We start from the raw sequence: 21,307 nt of genomic DNA, 5'->3' as shown, positions 1-21,307 counted from the left end.
TGGCCCACGGGCCCAGCCGCTCCGCGGCATGCGGGATCCTCCCGGACCGGGGCATGAACACGCGTCCCCTGCATCGGCAGGCGGACTCCCAACCACTGCACCACCAGGGAAGCCCAAGAAGACTTTTTAAAAGATTAAAATATTTTCAGTAGCAGAATTTACAGGTCAAGGAATGCCACTACATTTTAGGAAATTTTCTATTAAAGATGTAAGTAAAACTAATTCATGTACAAGCACTTACCTCCTCATCTATGTTTCCAAATAAGCCTTCACTTCTACTAATAACCATTAAAGCGCATTTACCATGTCCAAGACTCCAAGTATGTCCAAGTACATACTCTACTTCCCTACTCAGTTAATCCTCAGTGGTGGAGCCAGGTTCATGACCATCCTGCTATACTGCCAAGTTATTAACTCCTTTGAAGGCTTCCATTCCTGCTTTCCTTTAGTTACTTCCGGTCCCATGATTAGTCTATAGATTGATGAGTAAGATTCATGTGGAAACCTAAAGACTGGTATCACTGTTAGAGAACTATAGCTGTTCTCTATATGAAAAACCCCATTACAACCCAGGCAAACCATGTCCCATTTCCCTGCTTATTCCTATGCCATTCAATAAACTCAACTTTGAAGTTTAAAAAAATATATTTTAGATAAAATTATTTCCATAATTAAGGATAAACCCATTATGCCCAGGTAAACCATGTGCCAATTCCCCACTTACTCCTATCCCATTCAATAAACTCAACTTTGAAGTTTAAGAAAAACCTTTATTTCAGATAAAATTATTTCCATAATTAAGGATAAAGCAGACACTTCTTTGAGTCCATCATTTCAGGTGACTGTGATTTCCATGAACATTGGCGTTACTGAGTGTCATTTGAATATTTGCCTACATGCTTGTGGGAAGCTTCTGCAGCCTTTTTTTGGTAGGAATTCCAGTTTTTCTGAATTCTTCCCTTTCCTTCAGGTATTCCATTTTGCATTCTTCATAAAAGGCTGGATCATTATAGCTATGAAAAAATGAAAATCTTTTAAAGGGAATCACTTTGTAAGCATATAAGCTTATTTTAACAATAAATTCAGACATCCGGTTCATCAGGCACAATCTTTAGAAGCAGGTTTTTAGTAATGGTCATAAATTCATTGTAAACATTAGGCTACCAAATTAAAGAAAAAAAAGACCTAATGGTTCTTTTTTGAATACCAATGTCCCAGGATAGGACAATGGGAAGTCAGGGCACCCATCCTCAGGGATCCATGAGAGCAGACAAGACTGCATCACAATTATGTACACAAAGTACTACGGCAGTTGTGGCCCGAAACATGGGGCAGAGTGGAAAAAGGGGAGCTGTCAGGGGGAGACGTTTGAGTTGCATTTTGAAGGACCAACAGAAACCCACATAGAAGGCACATGTGGAAAATCCCACAGATGAGGAAAAACTGTGATGCATGAAGAAGGACAAGTAGATTAGTACCACCATAGCAGATCATGTGCAGGAGAAAGGGCATGAGATGCTGGAATGGGGAGGGCCAAATCATGGCGATCCATTCATGCCCCACTGAGAAGTCAAATCTACCCTGAACGGGCACTGTTCACAAAGCAACTGTAAGATCAGTTCTGTGCCTTAGATTGGGGGCCCCCAACCCCTGGGCCACGGACCGGTACTGGTCTGCGGCCTGTTAGGAACTGGGCTGCACAGCAGGAGGTAAGCGACGGGCAAGGAGCAAAGCTTCATCTGCCGCTCCCCATCGCTCGCATTACCGCCTGAACCATCCCCTCCCCGCCCCCACCGTGGAAAAACTCTTCCACGAAACTGGTCCCTCGTGCCAAAAAGGTTGGGACCACTGCCTTAGATGAATCTGACAGCATGTGGCAGATAGGCTAAAGGTGGGCAGCAAGGGTGTCCAATAAATAAGCTATTACAATAATCCAGACAAGAAATGAGGAGGACCTAAGCCAAAGGAAGCACAGTTCTGATGAAAAGGATGAAGTGGATCTGGGGGAGAATGAGGAGATGAAATCAACAGGAGATCAGGAAGATTCTAGATCCAAGACAACTATAATTCACAAAGACACGAGGCAGGAGTCAAAGGAGCTCAGTTCGGTTTCGGACCAGCAGAGGGAAGTGGAGACATGCCATGACCCATAGGAAGCAGCTGAATTCCACAGGTGCAAACTGAGCTTTCTCAGATTTAAAACGGAGAAGAGAACCTGGGGAACCAGCTTTAAGGAAGAGGTTAAGGAAGAAAAGGTGGCGAAGAAATAGGTAGAGATGCCGAGGAGACAGGAAAGAGCTTAAAGAGGGAAGCCAGATGGAAGGGACTTCCAGGGGCTTCCAGAGAGGGGTCAAGTATCAGAGAAAAGATGGAACCTCCCAGAAGAGCAGTTCCAGTGTCGTGAGGGCAGAAGCCAGACTGCAGTTTACTGAAGGATGAGTGAGAAGAGACGGGGAGAAATAATAGAACACAAAACTGACTCAGGGTGTCACCAGGCGGAGATGAGAGAGGGTAGTGGCTCCACCCATGGAATGTTGACAGTAAGTAAAGCAGAGCCCCCACTCAAGCAAAGACAAAAAAGCAGTATTTCTTAGAGTATGTTGAGACTTGAGGTCAAGTAGAATTCTTCCTAACAGCTCTCATTTCTTTCCCACAAATGTCAGTCACTCCTCTTGGTTTGCTCCCCTCTCTTCTAAGCAGTTACAGCCTCCCCCTGCACCCCAGGATGGACTGGGACCTGTTATCTTCTCCATCTCTAGGGGGCGCGCCAGATGGCAGGATATGCCAATGATTAATATCCAGATAACAAAAGCTAACAAATAACACAGACAAACTTTTAAAAAGAGCTAACAATTACTGAGTACATAGTATCTCCTATGTGCCAGCGCTGGGGTGACGTGTTTCCACGTGAGGAAGAATCACCCCACCTGACAGTGAGGACCCTGCATGGGTTGCAGGGGGAGCTACGCCCCGGGGGACCCAGGAGACACCAGCTCGCTGCCTTCCCCATGGTCCCTGCTCCTGGCTCCAGTGCTGCCCTGTCCCAACTAAGAATAATGAGTCCCTATGATATGATGACTGAAACCAAGGTGTCAAAATCTTTCAATCAATGTACAAAAGGGAATTTAACAAATTCAGTCACACAAATGTGAAAGAGGTTCATCTATTCATTCAACATCTCTTGGCAGCTCTAGGGACCAGAACTCTTACTTCTCCACAGTTAAACACTTAGTGCAGGTCTGGGCTCATAAAAAAGAGCAGCTATTAGAATTGTTTATTGACTTGAGCAAAGACATGCGGACTTGGAGTATGTTTCCTCATCTATAAATGTAGAGGTTCAGTATTCTAAAAGAGTCTATAAACTCATGTGTACATTATTTGTTATCAAAAAAGAAAACAATTTAAGATTCAGATAATCACCACATTTTATGTAATTGCCTAAGAAGTATCAAACAATCCTGACACAGATGCTTCACAGGCTAGGGGAGCAGAGTACAGAAGGAAGTAAGGGTTCGCCAAAACTAAGATCTCACGGACTACTACCAACTCCCTACTCACTAAAGCACTGTATCCACAACACTGCCTGTCAATAATGTGGGTGATAAAACATGTGGGGAGATGAGCAGAAAGCAGCTGCATTCAAAGGCCTCTGCATATTTTTACTTTAAGATTCAAGGAACTACAACAGAATATCAGTGAACATGATATTTAAGAATTATTTTTCAAAGTAATTTAACTTCAAAAATCTAAATTTACCTTTGTAGCCTTCATTTGATTTATTGCAACTCTCCTAGAAGTTAAATTACATTAGTCCAAAAGATCCCAAGGCTGGCAAAAGTACCTTTTCATTAGAAGAGATAAACATAATATATTCTATTTTCTGTTCATGAAAAGGAATTTATTAAATCATATGAAAAATCTTGTATTTTAATCAGATAAAATGCTGACAAACACACAAAACTTGAAAAGACCCTTCATAAATATGTTGTATCGTTTTTCTTAGAAGAATCTTTAACAAATTAAAATTTTAGACTCAGCCAACTATATGACAAATTTGGTGGGGAGAAGTAGAGATTACATGTAATGAGTTAAATAACATACTCTTATCTACTACACAGACTACACACACACATATACACAGGAGCACAAACGCTGAGGTAACTACTTACTAAGCAGTTAGACATTCTTTCAATGCAGAATTTTCTTTGCGGCATTTTACTACCATAAGGATTCCAGAGTCCTTGCAACATTTAGTGAAATCTGAAATAAAAAATTTGGAAGAAAAAAATGACCTGTAATTACATCACTGTAATTGTTAACAGCTCTAAAATATTCACTCATTTAACATCTATTACCTAGACTGTACTTGGCTCACAGGACATGCTCCACGAAAGACGTGTACATGGATAAAAGGCAGAATAAAAGTCCTTTACTCTGTAGATTTGAAAGGGGGAGAGGAGACCTCTGAGGTGAAGAGTGAAGGGACTTCACAGAGGCAGAATGTAGAGAGTAAGTAGGATTTCTAATTCAGACATACTTCATTGTACTGCATTTTACTACTGTGCAGACACTGCATTTTTTTTTTTACAAATTGAAGGTTTGTGGCAACACTCCTTTGAGCAAGTCTATCGGCACCATTTTTCCAACAGCATTTCCTCACTTCATGTCTCTGTGTCATATTTTGATAATTCTTGAAATATTTCAAACTTTTTCAGTATTAATATAATTGTTACGGTGACCTGTGATCAGTGATCTTTGATGTTACTATTGTAACTGCCAACACAGAGAAGATAGCGAGAGAACTGGAATTGGAAGTGGAGCCTGAAGATGGGACTGAATTGCTGCATCTCCTGATAAGACTTGAACAGAGGGGAAGTCGCTTCTTATGGATGAGCAAAGACAGTGGTCTTGAGATGGAATCTACTCCTGGTGAAGATGCTATAAAACTTGTTGAAATGACAACAAAGGACTTAGAATATTATATAAACTTAGTTGATAAGGCAGCAGCAGGGTTTGAGGGGACTAACTCCAGTTTTGAAAGCAGTTCTACTGTGGGCAAAATGCTATCACACAGCACTGCAGGCTGCAGAGCAATCATTCATGAAAGGAAGAGTCCTTCGATGCAACAAACTTCATTGTTGTCTTATTTTAAGAAATTCACCCCAACCTTCAGCAACCCCACCCTGATCAGTCAGCAGCCACCAACATCAAAGCCAGATCCTCCATCAGCAAAAAGATTACGACTCGCTGAAGGCTCAAATGATGGTTAGCATTTTTTAGCAATAAACTATTGTTTAGTTAAGGCATGTACATTCTTTTTTTGGACATAAGGCACACTTTAATATAGTGTGAACATAACTTTTAAATGCACCAGGAGACCAAAGAATTCGTGTGACTCGCTCTATTATGATATTTACTGTATTGTAGTGGTCTGAAACCAAACCTGCAGCATCTCCAAGGTCTCCCTACAGAGAAAAAGAGTATATTCTATGGATGAACAACAAGGTTCTACTGTATAACACAGAGAACTATATTCAAAATCCTGTGATAAACCATAATGGAAAAGAATATTAAAAAAAGAATGTATATATATGTATAACTGAATCACTTTGCTGTACAGCAGAAGTTAACACATTGTAAATCAACTATACTTCAATTTAAAAAAAAAAAAGAGTATATTCTAGAAGAAATGAATAGGAAGAGTAAAAGGGGAGTTGTGCCCAGACACAGGCCTCTGGGGGCCAGTTTCTGTGTGTCTTCTGATGGCATCAATTTACCCTCTTTCTTTCACACAACCTGCCATGGTCCTTCACTTCTGATAATAGGGCTCCCATCCCATTCCTGAGTCAACTCTGAAATGCCCCAGAAAATCCAAACGGCTTTCTATCACATTTCCATTCTGGTAGTTTCCCTTTTAAATTGTACTGGCCCCTTGGCATCCTGCCTTCTCAGGACCACCAACCCAGAAAACCCAGGTGCCAGAGGCCAGCCACAGTGGGGCCCTCTGCTTCTCTACTGGGTCTGCTTTGGGTCAGACCAGGTCCCTCCTCAGGACAGTGTATGGGGTTCCCTTGCTTGGGCAACAACTCTCCTGAACTCTTCTGGTCCTTCTCCTACCCACTGGGGGCTCTAGTCCCAGCCCCAGCCGCCTCCAGTCTGTAACCAACCATGTCCATGTCAGACCTTAAAATATGACATCATCCTCACAGAGAAGCTGGAGAATAGCTTTTATAACTCTTTTAGTACAAAATTATCAGGATTCCCCTCTTTTCTTGAGCTCTGTATTACCCTTTCAGCTACTAAGAAATAAAATTTATAATCATCTTAAAGCAAGCAGGTAATTTCAGGAGTCTCCATGAAGACACAAAATATGTAACAAAAGTGAAATTTTAAACCACAAGCAAACTGAAAATGATTGAGATTTGTAAATGCACAAGAAACTCCTTCGAGGGGCTATGCCAGACCAAGAGGCCTATGGCACGGACGTCCAAGTCCACTGCACAGTCTGCAGGATGAGGGGCGATGGGAGTGAGGACAGCTGATGTGGGAGAGGACCTGACTTCAAACGGTGTGCGTGTCTGGTCACACACAGCGGGGCAGGGATGCTCCAGCTCAGAGCATGGGCTCCTTCAGCTTGCTGTTCACCAGTCTCAGAACTGCCACTGTTTACTGAGTCCTGAACCGAATCAGGCATCTTTTTCACTCAACTACACATGTTCTTGTCATCTCTTCACTGATGAGCTGGGCACGTGGGCCAAATCAGAGCAAGGGGACTTCCTGTGTCCTTTGATGAGGATCCCCTATGACTCAAAAAGGCAGAGCAGACTTACAATCAGCTCGTTCTCATCAAAGGTCCTGAATGGGGGGCCACAAGGTTATTGAAAAGTCCACTAACTTCCACTCTGGAAAGCCATTAGCATCCCTACATATGAACTGCTCTTCGTACAGCCTGATGTTAAGACCTGCCTTTCTAGAGGCAAGGGTTATGATCCTAAATAAGAATTAAGACAGGAGCAACCCTCAAAGGGAATGTGAACGTAAAGTTAATCCAGAAGTGACTGTTAGATGGTGGTGACAAACCGTGGGCTGACTCTTCGCAGCCTCACCATCACTCAGAGACCTGGATCAACCAGCACACTCAAGTATCATCTACAGAAAGGTCATGAGCATCATGAACTTTACCTCATGAACATATGCTAGTTGACCAAACCCCAATCCCTTGCAGGAAAACATGAATACAAGGGCTATTACCAAAAGTACACTTTCTGAATTTAACACACCCAATACTTTTACACTTGACAAATTCACAACAGAAGGCTTAGGCATTGAAATATGCTAAGATTTGTTTTCCCTAATATGACTAAAAATGTCCTCAAGTAGGGACCTGACTCCAGATAGCATTTATGTGTTCTGATTACAATAAAGGCACAGTCTCTGTATTTTCACACTTGTCCAGATCTCTTCAGGAGTAACTGTGACTGGCCTGAAGCCTCAAGCTGTTTGTAAGGTTTCTGTCACTTGTTTAGCAACAAGATTTTAATGAGGATCCTTCTTTCAAACCACATTAGCAAACATTCATATATCAGTGATGTTGCCAGATTCCTAGGATGGTATTCTGAAACAAGCCCAATTTAAATCTCTTCTGTCTCTCAATATTAAGTGTTAAAGAGCTTGTACACCTGTATATAAATAAATTATTCACCATTAAAGACTATGAAAATGAACTTTCATTCACTTACGTATATCTTAAGGTAATGCAAATAAATATCAATAAACAGTGAGAGAGATGATTAAAAGTTATTCCAAACTTTAAAGAAATGTGCTTAAAGATAGCACTCAAGACTTCTTTCTTCAAAATATCAAGAACATGAAATTCTATCCTTCTTCTGTCAACACTCATTTCTCTGAAAGAAACCACTTAACAAATAAACTATGGGTAAAAATATTCTGTGGGCATGATAAAATTTGGATCAAGTGAAGCTAGGGAAAACAGAAAGACATAAAGTCTCCTATTAGTCTAGGATAATGGGCAAAATAATCATACTGTGATTAAATACAAGAAGTCCATATAATTTCCAGTTTATATAAGAAAAAACTTGGGGAACCTCCATATAAAAGCAGTAAGAGAAAGAAATGGTTTGGAATTCATTGCTTTTCACACATTTAATTTATGGAACTTCTGAATGTATTTTAATATTTAAATAACCGCCAAAAATACGGTTTCCTGATTAAGCCAAGGATGAAGGGCAAGGCTGTGCGTGGGAGCAGAAATGCTTACCTTCCACACGTTTCATTTAGTCAGTTTCAAGCAACGTACTATTTTGCAAATGCAGTCATACAGGTAGAACTAAAGCATTCAATGAGAAATGACAATTTAAAAACATACAATATTAAAAGAAGTAATTCCAATGTTTCATATCTCTGACCAGAACCACTCCTTTTATGATTCCACTAACTTATATTTTCTAAAAAATCCTGAGCTTATGAATTTTTTACACAACCATCTTTAGACATAGCACTTACTTCTAACTTTCTAGTACTTTTATTTCCTCAATCAGTAAAGTACTTATAGAGTACCTATTTTGTTTCCAGCATTACAAAAAGCAGAGCTCTATTTGGGTACCAACGTAATTTAGAATTTTAACATATAAGCTCTGTGTAATATTTCCATGACTACACCACCATCTTGATGGTTTCACTTTTAAATCTGGAACTTCAATTTAATCTAAAGGAAAGACATTTAGGAGGTCTTGCTTATTAAAGAAATGTAGTAGGCAGATTTTTAAATCACCCTAAATTCAAAACATATAATCAACTCTACAACTGGAAATCTTACGCATAAAACGGCTTCCTTATAGTGAGCTAGATAATAAAAACAGAGATGTACTTGATACAATGTATAAATGATCTGTTGACCAGTTACTGAATCAGAAGAGGTTTTTAAATGATACAACTTGGGGACAGTCTAGGTAGGTGTCAACTTTTCTTAAGATTTCACTTCAGACAAAGGTGTCTGTGAGTTTTAGATTTATAACAGAAATTGAAATCTAAAGCTAATTTTCCCAGGAGAAGCTATCTTCTAAGTGAAGACCTGTGTGCAGAGCCTCCTCAAGCTGTGGAGGCAGAGGGCCCTGGGTGCTGAGCTCACCAGCGTCTCGTGCAGGGGTGAAGACCTGAACCAAGGCATGTGTCCTCTCCCTCCTAATGGCTGCTCAGAGAGGGCAGCCATGGCCACAGGCCACAAAGCACATTATCTATATAATCAACGTATTTCATGAAGCTCATGGGAAATAGTTTGTAAACAGCTCTGACTTTATGAATACATTTGTTTATAAAATTTAGTAATGAAACTGTAAGAGCTCTTCACAACCTTTGAGTCCATGATACCAGTAGTATGGCTTCTGGAAAGAATTCAATCCAATCCAACCTACAAAAAAGCCAAATATTATAAATAATTCTAGAATGGGTGAGAAGCTACTTAGGACAAGCTCAATTTAGTTGCAAGAAGTGTATTAGTGAGTATCTGCCAGCAAACACTGTAACAACAACAAAATTCCATAGACAATTTTTCAAGAGATCCATAAAACTAACCCTTCAATGGAAAACATAACACGCAGAAGCCACCTCATCTTTTATGAGACACATTCACTGAAACACTGGTTTCTTCACTGCACTCACACCTCAAAATGTTTGTTTCCAAAGGTAAATCAAAACTACTGGGGCTTCCCTGGTGGCACAGCGGTTGAGAGTCCGCCTGCTGATGCAGGGGACATGGGTTTGTGCCCCGGTCCAGGAAGATCCCACATGCTGCGGAGCGGCTGGGCCTGTGAGCCATGGCTGCTGAGCCTGCGCGTCCGGAGCCTGTGCTCCGCAACGGGAGAGGCCACAACAGGGAGAGGCCCGCGTACCGCAAAAAAAAAAAAAAATACTGCAGGTGGGAAATCACCAAATCATGCCATCACCTTAATGTTTAAGAAGAGATCCAACTGCAAATATCTCATTTATTTTTTCTTTTTTTTTCTTTTTTCTTTTATATTGGAATATAGTTGATTTACAATGTTGTGTTAGTTTCAGGTGTACAGCAAAGTGAATCAGTTATACATATACATGTATTCATTCCTTTTCAGATTCTTTTCCCATACAGGTTATTACAGAGTACTGAGTAGAGTTCCCTGTGCTGTACAGTAGCTATACAGGTCCTTGTTGGTTACCTACCTTAAATATAGTAGTGTATATATGTTAATCCCAAATCATTTATTTTTTTCTTAAATTTTCAGAGTAGAATGAAAAAGAAAAAAGTCACTTACATTCCTGCCTCATAATAGTAACAACAACAATAATAGCTAACATCGTACTCATTACAACCCAGGCACTATCCAATGAGTTAATTCAGGCTTTCACAGTTATTAACTGATTCAATAAATTAAAATTTTAATTTTTTTCAAATATTCTTTCAGTACTTATCCCATAGGCTCATAAAATATCAGTCATTCATTCATTCAACAAACATTTTCCAAGTACTTACTACACGCCCAGCACTATGCTAGGTTCTGTGGTTTCCACGCTGAACAAGACAGAGGGAACCAACAGTCCCTGAGGAAGATAGACAATTAAAAAGTGCTACCGGGTGAGTGTGGTACCCACTCAGACAGGGGAAGGCAGGGAGGGTGCTGTGGAAGCACAGAATTGGGACTCCAAACCCATCCAAGAGGGGCTTACCATCCTTGTAAGCTATGATCTACACTGAGTCAGCTGGTGGATGGGAGGTAGAGGAGGACAGGCATGTACCACTATGACCAGCAGGCAGTGCTCAATGTTTAGGCTTTGTCCTGAGGGGAATGGAAATCCTTAGAAGGGTTTTACACAGTGAAATGGCACCATCAGATTTTCTTCTGCAGAGAACTAGAAGAGCTGGCAGGGAGGCAGGAGTGGGAATAACAGGGAAACTGGTTAAGATGTGAGTACAATAATCTGAGCAAGAGATGGCAAGGGGGTAAAAGGCAGAGGAGTAGAGGCATCAGTTCAGGGGGTAACAGACAAGGAGTCAGGGATAATGCCTACACCAGGAGTCCCCAACCCCCGGGCCGTGCCTGTTAGAAACCCGGCCTCACAGCAGGAGGTGAGCAGCCGGCGAGTAGCGGGCGGGCGAGCAAAGCTTCATCTGCTGCTCCCCATTGCTCGCATCACCACCTGAACCATCACATCCCCACCCCCACCCCCCCACTGCCCCCCAGTCCATGGAAAAATTGTCTTCCACGAAACCGGTCCCTCGTGCCAAAAAAGGTTGGGGACCACTGGCCTGCACTTTTCACTGGGAGCAGACGGCTCAGTCTGATGACTCAAAAACACCAGAAAAGAAACACATATGACATTGTTCTGTTTTGGCTGCAGCCCGTGGAGGGAGATGGGGAACAGACGAGGACGAGTTTCAGACACAAACAGCTGGGGGACCTTTGAAATATCCAAGTGGACTCTCCAGAAAGCACTCAGCTCTACAGGGCTGAGGCAAGTTGGAAGAGACTGTTTTGACAGTAGTAACTTATTAAAAATAATGAAAAGTAAAGAGGCCCTGGGTAACCACTGGGCTGCCCATATTTAAGGGTCAAGCAGAGAAAGAGAGGAGACTGGAAGGCAGAAGGACCTCGGGGCATCACAGAAGGCAAAGGAACCAAGACACTGACCCTCTGTATAGAGATCAGGGTCCACTGGACCCAATTTTAATTTCTGAGTTTCTTTCATGAGTAGCTCTAACCAATATTGTAAAGATATTTCATGATTTTCATTTTTTCTTAGAGGCCTTCCATAAAATCACAGAAAACATATTTTGCAATACAATAAAACTCATTTCTATCTTGCAATTATCATATAGGTTCATTGCATCTTTGTGTAAGGCTAAGACACAATATAGACTCTTAATGATCTTAATGAAACATTTTACTATATTATCCTAGAACTTATTTCATCATGACTCAGCAATTATTCCCAACTATGCTAAAAAAGGCTAAAATAATATGAAAACAAAATGATGGAATCACCTAGAAAAATGATGCCACAGTGAAATAAACCTTCATTATTTTATCAGTTTTCTTATTGTACTGCTTGATGTATTACATCATCACTCATGAACACATAAAAGTAGTCTTTTGGGTTTTGCTTTCCTTGAACACAGTTGAGATTTGAGATTTTTTTTTTCACTTTCTGATTACGTTAGATAGAATAGCCCCTAAAAATGTCCAAATCCTAATCCCTGGAACTGGTGAATATGTTAGGTTACATGGCAAAGGGGAATTAAGGTTACTAAGCAGCTGACCTTCAAATAAGGAGATTATCCTGGATTATCCAGGTGGGGCCCAAGTAATCACAAGGGTCCTGGAAAGTTGAAGAGGGAGGCACAGATGAAGAGGAAGAGACGTGATGATGGAGGCAGGGTCAGAGGGAGGTTATCCTGCTGGCTGTAACAATGGAAAAAGAGGAACACCAGTCAAAAAACTGGGTGCCTTGTAACAGACTGAATGTTGGTGTCCCCACAAAATCCATATGTTGAAACCCCACTGCACCCCCACTACCCTGCCACATGATGATATTAGGAGGTGGGGCCTTTGGGAGGTAGTTAGGATGAGATACGGTCTGGAGGGTGGTATCCTCATAAATGGGGTTAACGTCCTGATAAGAGTCAAGGGAGAGAGCTGGCTTGCTCTCTGCTCTCCACCATGTGAGGACACAAAGGTCTGCAGCCCGGAAGAGGAACCCAACTGTGCTGGCACTCTACTCTAGGACTTCCAGCCTCTAAAGCTGTGAGAAATGAAGTTTTGTTGTTCATGAGTCCTCCATTTGTTATTTTTTTTAGAGCAGCTCTGCTAAGACAGGCCTCTAGAAACTGAAAAAGGCAAAGAAATGGATGTTCCCATAGAGCCTCCAGAAGGGAATGCAGCTCTGCCAACATCTTTTTTTTTTTTAATTAATTATTTATTTATTTATTTTTACTTTCTATTTTTTTTGTGTTTTTGGCTGCACTGGGTCTTAGCTGCAGCGTGCGGGCTCTTCGTCATGGCACTCGGGCTTCTCTCTAGTTGTGGCATGCGGGTTTTCTCTTCTCTAGTTGTGGTAGGCAGGCTCCAGGGTGCGTGAGCTCTGTAGTTTGCAGCACATGGGCTCTCTAGTTGAGGCGCACGAGCTCAGTAGTTGTGTGGCACGGGCTTAGTTGCACCGCGGCACGTGGGATCTTAGTTCCCCAACTAGGGATTGAACCTGTGTCCCCTGCATTGGAAGGCGGATTCTTCACCACTGGACAACCAGGGAAGTCCCTCTGCCAACATCTTGATGTTAACCCAGGAAGACCTGTGTCACACTTCTGAACTACAGACGGTAATGTGACAAATCTGTGCTGTTTTAGGTTACTGAATGTTTTTAATTTGTTACAGCAGTGATAGTAAACTAATACACTGCCTATAGTAGAAGAAAGAAAACTGACAAAAAGATGATTCCCACGTATTAGATGAATCAGAAGATGAATGTGAAGAACTGAAAGCAGCACTCCAGACTCTGATGATGGTGGTGAAATGGATCTATAAACACAACCACAGACTAGTACCTTCAGATGACAGTATCCCAGGTGAACTTTCTCAAAATCAGGACCTGATGAGTAAATAACATACTTTGAAGGACAAAAAGGAAATATGGCATACTCACCCCATCAGTCATTTGACAAGAGGGACATCTCATGCACATGGCGTCCTGTAACAAGAACCTGTACATCCCACGTGCTAGGGACACACGGCAGTGTTCTCCCTCATCTTTTATGCTGAAGTATATGTGACCCAAATGCCTAAGGCTGGCTTATGAACAAAGATGACTAGAAGGAAATAGTATTTATGGGATGTATAAGTCAAAAAACTAAAAAAATTTGAAATTATGGAGCAAAAAGCATGACTATCCTCTCGTCAAAAAAAATTAGTAGCCAAAAAATCAAAGTTTTCAAAAACGTATTTTATGGATGCAAGTATAAGAACAAGGATTGCTGGTGCAGGGGGACTGACTGGAGGTGTGTTGGAATCTGGAGCAATACTGACAAGATAGGTGTGTTCCAGGTCCACAATGAATTAGTTTCATTCAAACACATTGTATATAAAACTTCGAGTTTTATGAATATGAATTTCAAGTATTAAACTTTCATAACAGGGAAACAGAATAAAAATTGGAACTTGCTATGTTTAATTATTATTAAAATTTCTAAGGTCACTCTCCCTTTGTTCTTCCATAAATTTTTTTGAATATGATTTTTAAATATAAAAATAAATAAATAAAAGGTATCCACAAATGACTATCTTTTCTGGGACAGTTTGGGTTAAAGAAGGCATGGTCAGGCTTCCCTGGTGGCGCAGTGGTTGAGAGTCCGCCTGCCGATGCAGGGGACACGGGTTCATGCCCCGGTCTGGGAAGATCCCACATGCCGCGGAGCGGCTGGGCCTGTGAGCCATGGCTGTTGAGCCTGCATGTCCGGAGCCTGTGCTCCGCAACGGGAGAGGCCACAACAGTGAGAGGCCCGCATACCGCAAAAAAAAAAAAGAAGGCATGGTCATTATTGCTGAATGCTAAGATGAGGAGTGAAAATCACCTATTGGTTTTTATGTTAACATCTTATGAAATTCTGCTGTCCAGAAATATCTTTGATTCACATAAGGTCAGAGAGAGGATTAGAACAAATAAAAATCATTGCTCCTTATCACTGATGCATTAAACATAGCTTTTATTTCCAACTTTTACTTCCAGGACAGTTATTTCTTTAATCAAGTGTTCATTAATTACAAAATAGGGTCCCTAACTTCAATGTGTTTATAATACAGTGATAGATGCACAAAGCAATTCAATAATACCAAACAGTTGTGTCTTCACTGGGTAAACTTGGGTTTGTAACCCTCTAAACCCTGCACACGTGGCTACCAAACAAGGTTTGAAATGTGCCTACTCCTAATTTTGGCGTTCTGTTGGTATAAAAGACATACTGGATTGTGGGAGCTTAGGATGGAAAAAGTAACATAAACTACCTTGTTCATAGTTTTTATATCGATTGCATGTTAAGTAGATAATATTTATTTACTATATAGATTAAATAAAATATTTAAATTACTTTTACCTTTTAAAAGTAATGTCACATTTAAAAAATGTGGCTACTATAAGTTTAAAATTATAAATATAGTTCACGTTATATTTCTATGGTCCAGTAAAACTTCCTGCAATGATGCAAATGTTCTCTGCACTTTCCAATAGTGTAGCCACTAGCCACATGGGACTACTGAGCACTTGAAATGTGGCTGATGCAACTGAGGAACTGAATTTTTCTTTCTAATTAAGTTAGTTAAAGTGACATGTGCATAGTGGCTGCCATTTTGAACAAGGCAGCCCTGGACATGTTTAGTTCCCTGTACTTCAGGTGAGTCGCAGACAGGCAGCTGGTGATGAGCTGCTCAGATTCTTTATCTCCATTTACTGGAATGGAAGTTCAATGGGAATAAAATGTGATTCCGACCAGGAGCCCTTAGTATGTAGCACTTGGAACGAGATGATCTCTGTTTATGGAGAACAAAGGGCAATAATACATTAATGCTGAGCCGGGTCTATATCTCCATTAGAATAAACTGTCTTATTTCAGGTGGCCTTTTTTTGTTTTTCCATTTCCTATGTGATTTCATGATTTTTTCTTGCAAGGTATTTAAACATGTTAATAGTAATAGGAATAAAATCAAAATAATAATGGCCACTGAAATATACTATTTATTATACACCAGACACGAGTACTTTATGTTTATTAGCTCACGTGAATTTTTACAAATAACAGATAAGCACTATTATTATCTTCATTTACCAGACAAGGAAACCTGAGCTTTGAGTAGGTGACGTCACACATTTCCAAGACACACAGTGTGGCAAGGACTGGCCTGGAGCTAGGCCTCTTTAATTCCTGAAAAATACTTGTAACGACTATAGAATCCCACTTACTCCTTTCCACAATCAGAACACAGGAAAATCCTCCACACCCAGCAGAAATCCCCAGGGTCACAGGAGAGCTGTAAGCCCCACCAGTCACCTCACATGAGGTCACAACTGGGACCGGGAAGTGAGTGGGGATGGCTCAGCCCCTCCAGTCACCACCACAGGGAAAAAAAAAAAAGCTACAGGGCTTCCCTGGTGGCGCAGTGGTTGAGAGTCCGCCTGCCGATGCAGGGGACACGGGTTCGTGCCCCGGTCCGGGAGGATCCCTCATGCCACGGAGCGGCTGGGCCCGTGAGCCACGGCCGCTGAGCCTGCACGTCCGGAGCCTGTGCTCCGCAACGGGAGAGGCTACAACAGTGAGAGGCCCGCGTACCGCGAAAAAAAAAAAAAAAAAAAAAAAGATACAGCTTATGGCTCTGATTTCTTGCTCCTGAGCAATCACCTAAAATAAAATAACACCAGATACCTCACCCTCTGGCTCCACACCTCCTTTTCCAGAATGCCTATAAAAGATATTTAAATATTTAAAATAAAACTTGTAACTACTTAAAACTTTTAAATATTTAAAATAAAACTTTTAAATATATAAAATAAAACATATTTAAATATTTCAAATAAGGATTTTACACATTAGAAAGTGGCTTCTCCAAACAGTAGACAATGAAATGCTAAATTCTGTGCTTGGGATTCTAAGTGCTATCAGAATTGGAAAGGCAGACGTTAGCACAGCCTAGTGTGCCCAAGGAAAGCACCAAATCACCCCATCTCCTAAAAAAACCTGCATGTGAGAAAGGCTTTCAGTCTCCCCTGATAAGAAAATCCATGCATATTACTGACAATGACAGAGGGGGAGGATTTAGAAAGTGACAAAGCAAGAGAAATTAAATGAATGAGTCTGGTTTACACCACACATTTTTGCTACATGTTCCCTCTTTGCCTGCCCCCAGCCTCCAAAGTTAAAAGACCTATTCATGAATACACACCCATCGGAGCAACCAACAAGGAAGCCAGCCCCTTTCTGAACATGGAGGTTTCCGGGCTTCCTTGCCATCCCCTAATAAGAAGCAGGATTACACAGAAGCAGTATCAATGCTATAAGTAACACAAATAATGCAAGCAATAAACCAGCCTGTTGTACCTTCCCATTCTAGGAGATGGCTTTACAGACTATTCTGGGGATAAGCATGGGTCAATGGGGACCATTCACCACCACTCATGGAGGGTCCAGGAAAGGACCCTGTTCTAGAGTTCTGGGGTGGAAATGGCCAGAGGAGGAAGGACTTAGAAACCATAAACCCTTCCTCAATTCAGAAAGTCCTTTCTAATCATCTCACTGTGTAAACACTGTGGGAACAGAAAACTCCTTATCGCACAAGGTAGCCAGTTTCATTGGGGTGTGTGTGTGCATGGAGAGGGGGATTTATAGCCTGGAAAACTAGAGTTAAGTCTCCTGCTGCTGCCTTCCTACCAAATGCTACAGACAATAGCATTCCTATCTCTTCCTTTTCCTGGCTCAGAACCAATGTGAACACTGCTCCCTCCTTGTTGGATGTAGTTTCCACACTATTGACAAAACCTGCTCACCCTCTTCCTAGTCTGCTGGTTTGTCAAGTTTACTGATGTATCTAACACCTTTGCTTTGCTCCAAAAAAGGATTTGAAACAGCCTGGCATTTCCCTTAAGACACAGCATTTGAAAAGACAGTAAGTTCTTCATATCCAAACACAGGAGACAACTAAAATATAAAAATTACTATGGCTATGCCTTTTTTTTTGAATTTTTGAATTTTATTTTTTTATACAGCAGATTCTTATTAGTTATCCATTTTATACATATAAGTGTATATATGTCAGTCCCAATCTCCCAATTCATCACACGAGGCTATGTCTTTCTTAATGAAAATAAATACATAAATAAATACATAGCAAAAATCATTTGCAGAGAATCATTAAAAGAATGGCATATCACTAGCCATTCCTCATCCTGTGTTCTCTTAGCTGAGGCAAAAAATACCTTCACATAAGTAAAAAATAGCATTTGGCACCACTCAAAGCCACTTATCAGCTTTCTTTTAATCTAACAGTCACACCAACAGCCAGAGTAGAAATACTAAACCACAAAGCACTATCTGGCTGCTAAAGAAAGTGCACTGATCGGGGATGATCTCCAAGACTCAAAGTGAAAACAGCAAGGACACACACACACACATATGTGTACATATGTGCACCTATACAGACAGATGCTTGTGTAACACAGAACGGCTGGGTGGGTTGTGGGGGAGGATATGAGACTGGTGGTGGTGGTGGTCTTAGGAGGAAACCTGGGGCCTGTGGGGAGAACTTCAGAAACACGTTCCTACTGTATTTTGGTAGTTTGTCCATGTGTCAACCTTACAAAATGTAATTTAAAAAAAAGAAAGAGAAGAAAGTAATACCTTTGGGTAGAGGAGAGGGGAGAAAGGAGCTTTGACTTTGATGCGCAGAGTGAAAGGTCATCTCTTGATTTTTTTTCTTAAACAACCCTTTTCCCTTTTCCCGGAATTGCTGCTTAGCGACAACAGGGTGGGGACCCCTCTTTCTCTCACCATGAACACCCCGTTCATCACACTCGAGGGATACTTCTACCTGGATGGCTTAATTTCATTAGATGCTAGCTGTTCGCAAATACAAATGTGGTCATTCCTTTTTGCAAAATATAGAGCTGCAGAGATCCAACTATTTCCATCCCACAAATGCCAAGTGAAGCAGTCGTCCAAGGTAAAATGACACCATCAAAAGTCACACTCCTGGTTTTATTTTAATTTAACACAGTCACACCAACCGCCAAAATGGAAGAAATCTGACACTGATAACACGTGCTCCCTTGCTAATAAATCGGTCCCAATTCTCAGTTTTAAAGAGGAAAAAAAGAACAGAAGACATGTGATGCTAAATTTAATCAGGCATTTAATAAGTGTAGTATCCCTACTTAACAAGGCAAATCCATCCTTTCCGTTCTGGCTGCAGTTTATTTAAAGACTTTACAATTTTACTACTTAAGGGAGAGTCCTATGGAGGTGTTATCTCACCATTTATATTTTCACAACACTTATGATATTGCTATCACACTCTTAAAATAAATAAAAAGCCCATGCCATGTCGTAGACCAATATAATGTTACATACTCTATTTTTATTTCTGGAAATAAACATTAAAATTTTTCTGTATTGCTCACTTGATTCTTGCAATGTTGAATATTAAAAAAAAAAAGAGTAAAGCTAAGATTTCTTTTTTTAAGTCCCAGGTATTACTTGAAAAGCAGAGGTTTTATCACTTGGATTTTTAAATTAGGTACTAGAAAATATATCATTAGAAAATTCTGACAACAATAGCATCTTATGACAAAATTATTATGCTTTTAATTTTCTATTAAATTGTGATTTATTAGCTTGCTACTTTAAACATTAGACTGGGTACAGAATGAATTTAGTGGTGCATTTAATGAGACAAGCAAGTAGAGGATGAACATGGAAAGATGATTTAACATGGTGGTGCATGAGCTATTTGATAATTCTAACACAGTACAAAAGAAAGCTTCTCTCTAGATTGACCATGGTTCGCTTAACATCACTGAATATCTAATACCTCCAACTCAATTAATTCTCACCTGATTAAGATCAGACTGATATTCAAACTAAATCATCTCTCCAGTCAAGTAGAAATCAATATTTCTGATTTTACTTTTAAATTACAATAGAAATAAAATGTGCACGTCTTCAATATGCCAAGAGTAGCTTTTCTATTCTAGTCTACCATGGCATGGATGACACAGTTGATTAAAGAATTATTCTAATTTGAGCACCAATATGTAGTCAGAATCTGATTAATTTGAACACAGAGATGGAATAAAGTAATTAAATATATCTTATACAGGGCAAATAGAAAATTGACATAAAGTAAACTTGACTTCTTGAAAACAAACTTCACTATTTATCATCTCAAATAGTTAGGAATGTGCTTTTATTACAGACTGATTGCTCTTGGAGGGGAGTCTTGTTTCGGGCACAGATATTTACAAGGTGGGCAAAGAAAAGAAACAGTTCTTTTCAGGTCATCCTCCTTCCATGACAGCCACCTCCAAAAAGCATGCACACACCTAAAAACAACCAGATTACTTTTATGACTTTTCTAGAAAAAGCAGGAGGTACTGAGCAGGGTAAAAATGAGTGAATCCTAAAATGACAAAAGGCTGGCACATCTGTAACTTACACAACTAAAGAGAACATGAGATAGATCCTCCTCCCCTTTCACTCTTGAACACTCTTCAAATCCAAGACGGGAGAAGAGGAAAGCCCATTTGTTGGGTTAACTGAACAGAAAGTATTGTTTTGTTTGTTAGCAAACTCAACAATTCAGATGAAAATGACAGAAAAATTGCAAATTTTAAACAATACATTTAACAAAGCAAAATCACAGCTAAATGTACTATTTATTAGAACTGAAAACAATATGATTTAGAGTACTTAAGGCATGTCAAACATTGCTCATTATATATATTATGTTATATATAATATGTAAAATATTAGAAAGATTTTATATAAAATATATGAAGTATATATTATCTATTATATTTAAACCTCACAAAGTAGGTCATTACTACGTACTAAATAATTCATAGGTATTACTTACCTTAGGTGTACCTTTTCTCGTGTCTTAGATACCGTGTCATAGGAAAGAATTTGAGGAACCAAAGAACTATGTAAATTAACCTGGAAATTTATATTTCCAAAACTCATATCCCATGAGAAACAGCCAAACAAGTTACTTATAGACCCTAACTAGGGGCATGAAAATCAAAATTTGTTAAGATATGACACTCTCCAAAGACTTGTAGAATTTGAGGCTGGGGCTGCCTGTGCAGCATGGGAGGTGGACCATCTGCATGTCAGACACAAAAGAATATTCTTGACTTTCATGAAAGACTCTGTCCTATTTTTCTTGAACCACACAGACATGTCAGTTGGATTTTCTTACAACTGAAGCGTATTTTCAGAGAAATATTTTTCTAATATAAACATATACGTATAATGTATTATATATGTATAATATCAAACAGTATATTTATAATATAAAATAATTCATATGTATATAAAATCACAGTGCAAGCACAAAGACTACTAAACCAGTGTACATACCCCATGTTTAAAGGGGCAGCTGTTGCTTTATTCCAGATACTGTCTGCCTTGCAGGAATGGCAACAGAATCCCAGATCTGAGGATTCATGTTTTTTTAAAGCTAGAATTTTTGTTTTATGTAAAATCTCACAATTTTAAGTAGCT

The 21,307-nt window shown here is 40.1% G+C and overlaps 1 protein-coding gene across 4 annotated transcripts in view; it reads right to left on the bottom strand.

Annotated features, from left to right (window-relative positions):
- Positions 1–756: 756 nt before the first annotated feature.
- The window catches only part of CMC1 (C-X9-C motif containing 1), a 76,828-nt gene continuing 56,277 nt past the window's right edge, over positions 757–21,307 (bottom strand). For all 4 annotated transcript variants that reach the window (XM_082663984.1, XM_082663985.1, XM_082663986.1 and 1 more), the window contains 2 exons: positions 4,170–4,260; positions 757–1,013 (listed from right to left, as the gene is read on the bottom strand). In XM_082663984.1, the coding sequence (XP_082520110.1) occupies positions 893–1,013; positions 4,170–4,260 (212 nt within the window). In that variant the 3' untranslated portion in view covers positions 757–892. The remainder of the gene's footprint in view (positions 1,014–4,169; positions 4,261–21,307) is intronic.

The sequence above is a fragment of the Grampus griseus genome (genome assembly GCF_964374135.1).
Source record: "Grampus griseus genome assembly, chromosome: 10".
Classification (NCBI taxonomy): Eukaryota; Metazoa; Chordata; class Mammalia; order Artiodactyla; family Delphinidae; genus Grampus; species Grampus griseus.
Note: the sequence above shows the minus strand (reverse complement) of the source record. Positions and strands in the feature narration are given on the sequence as shown.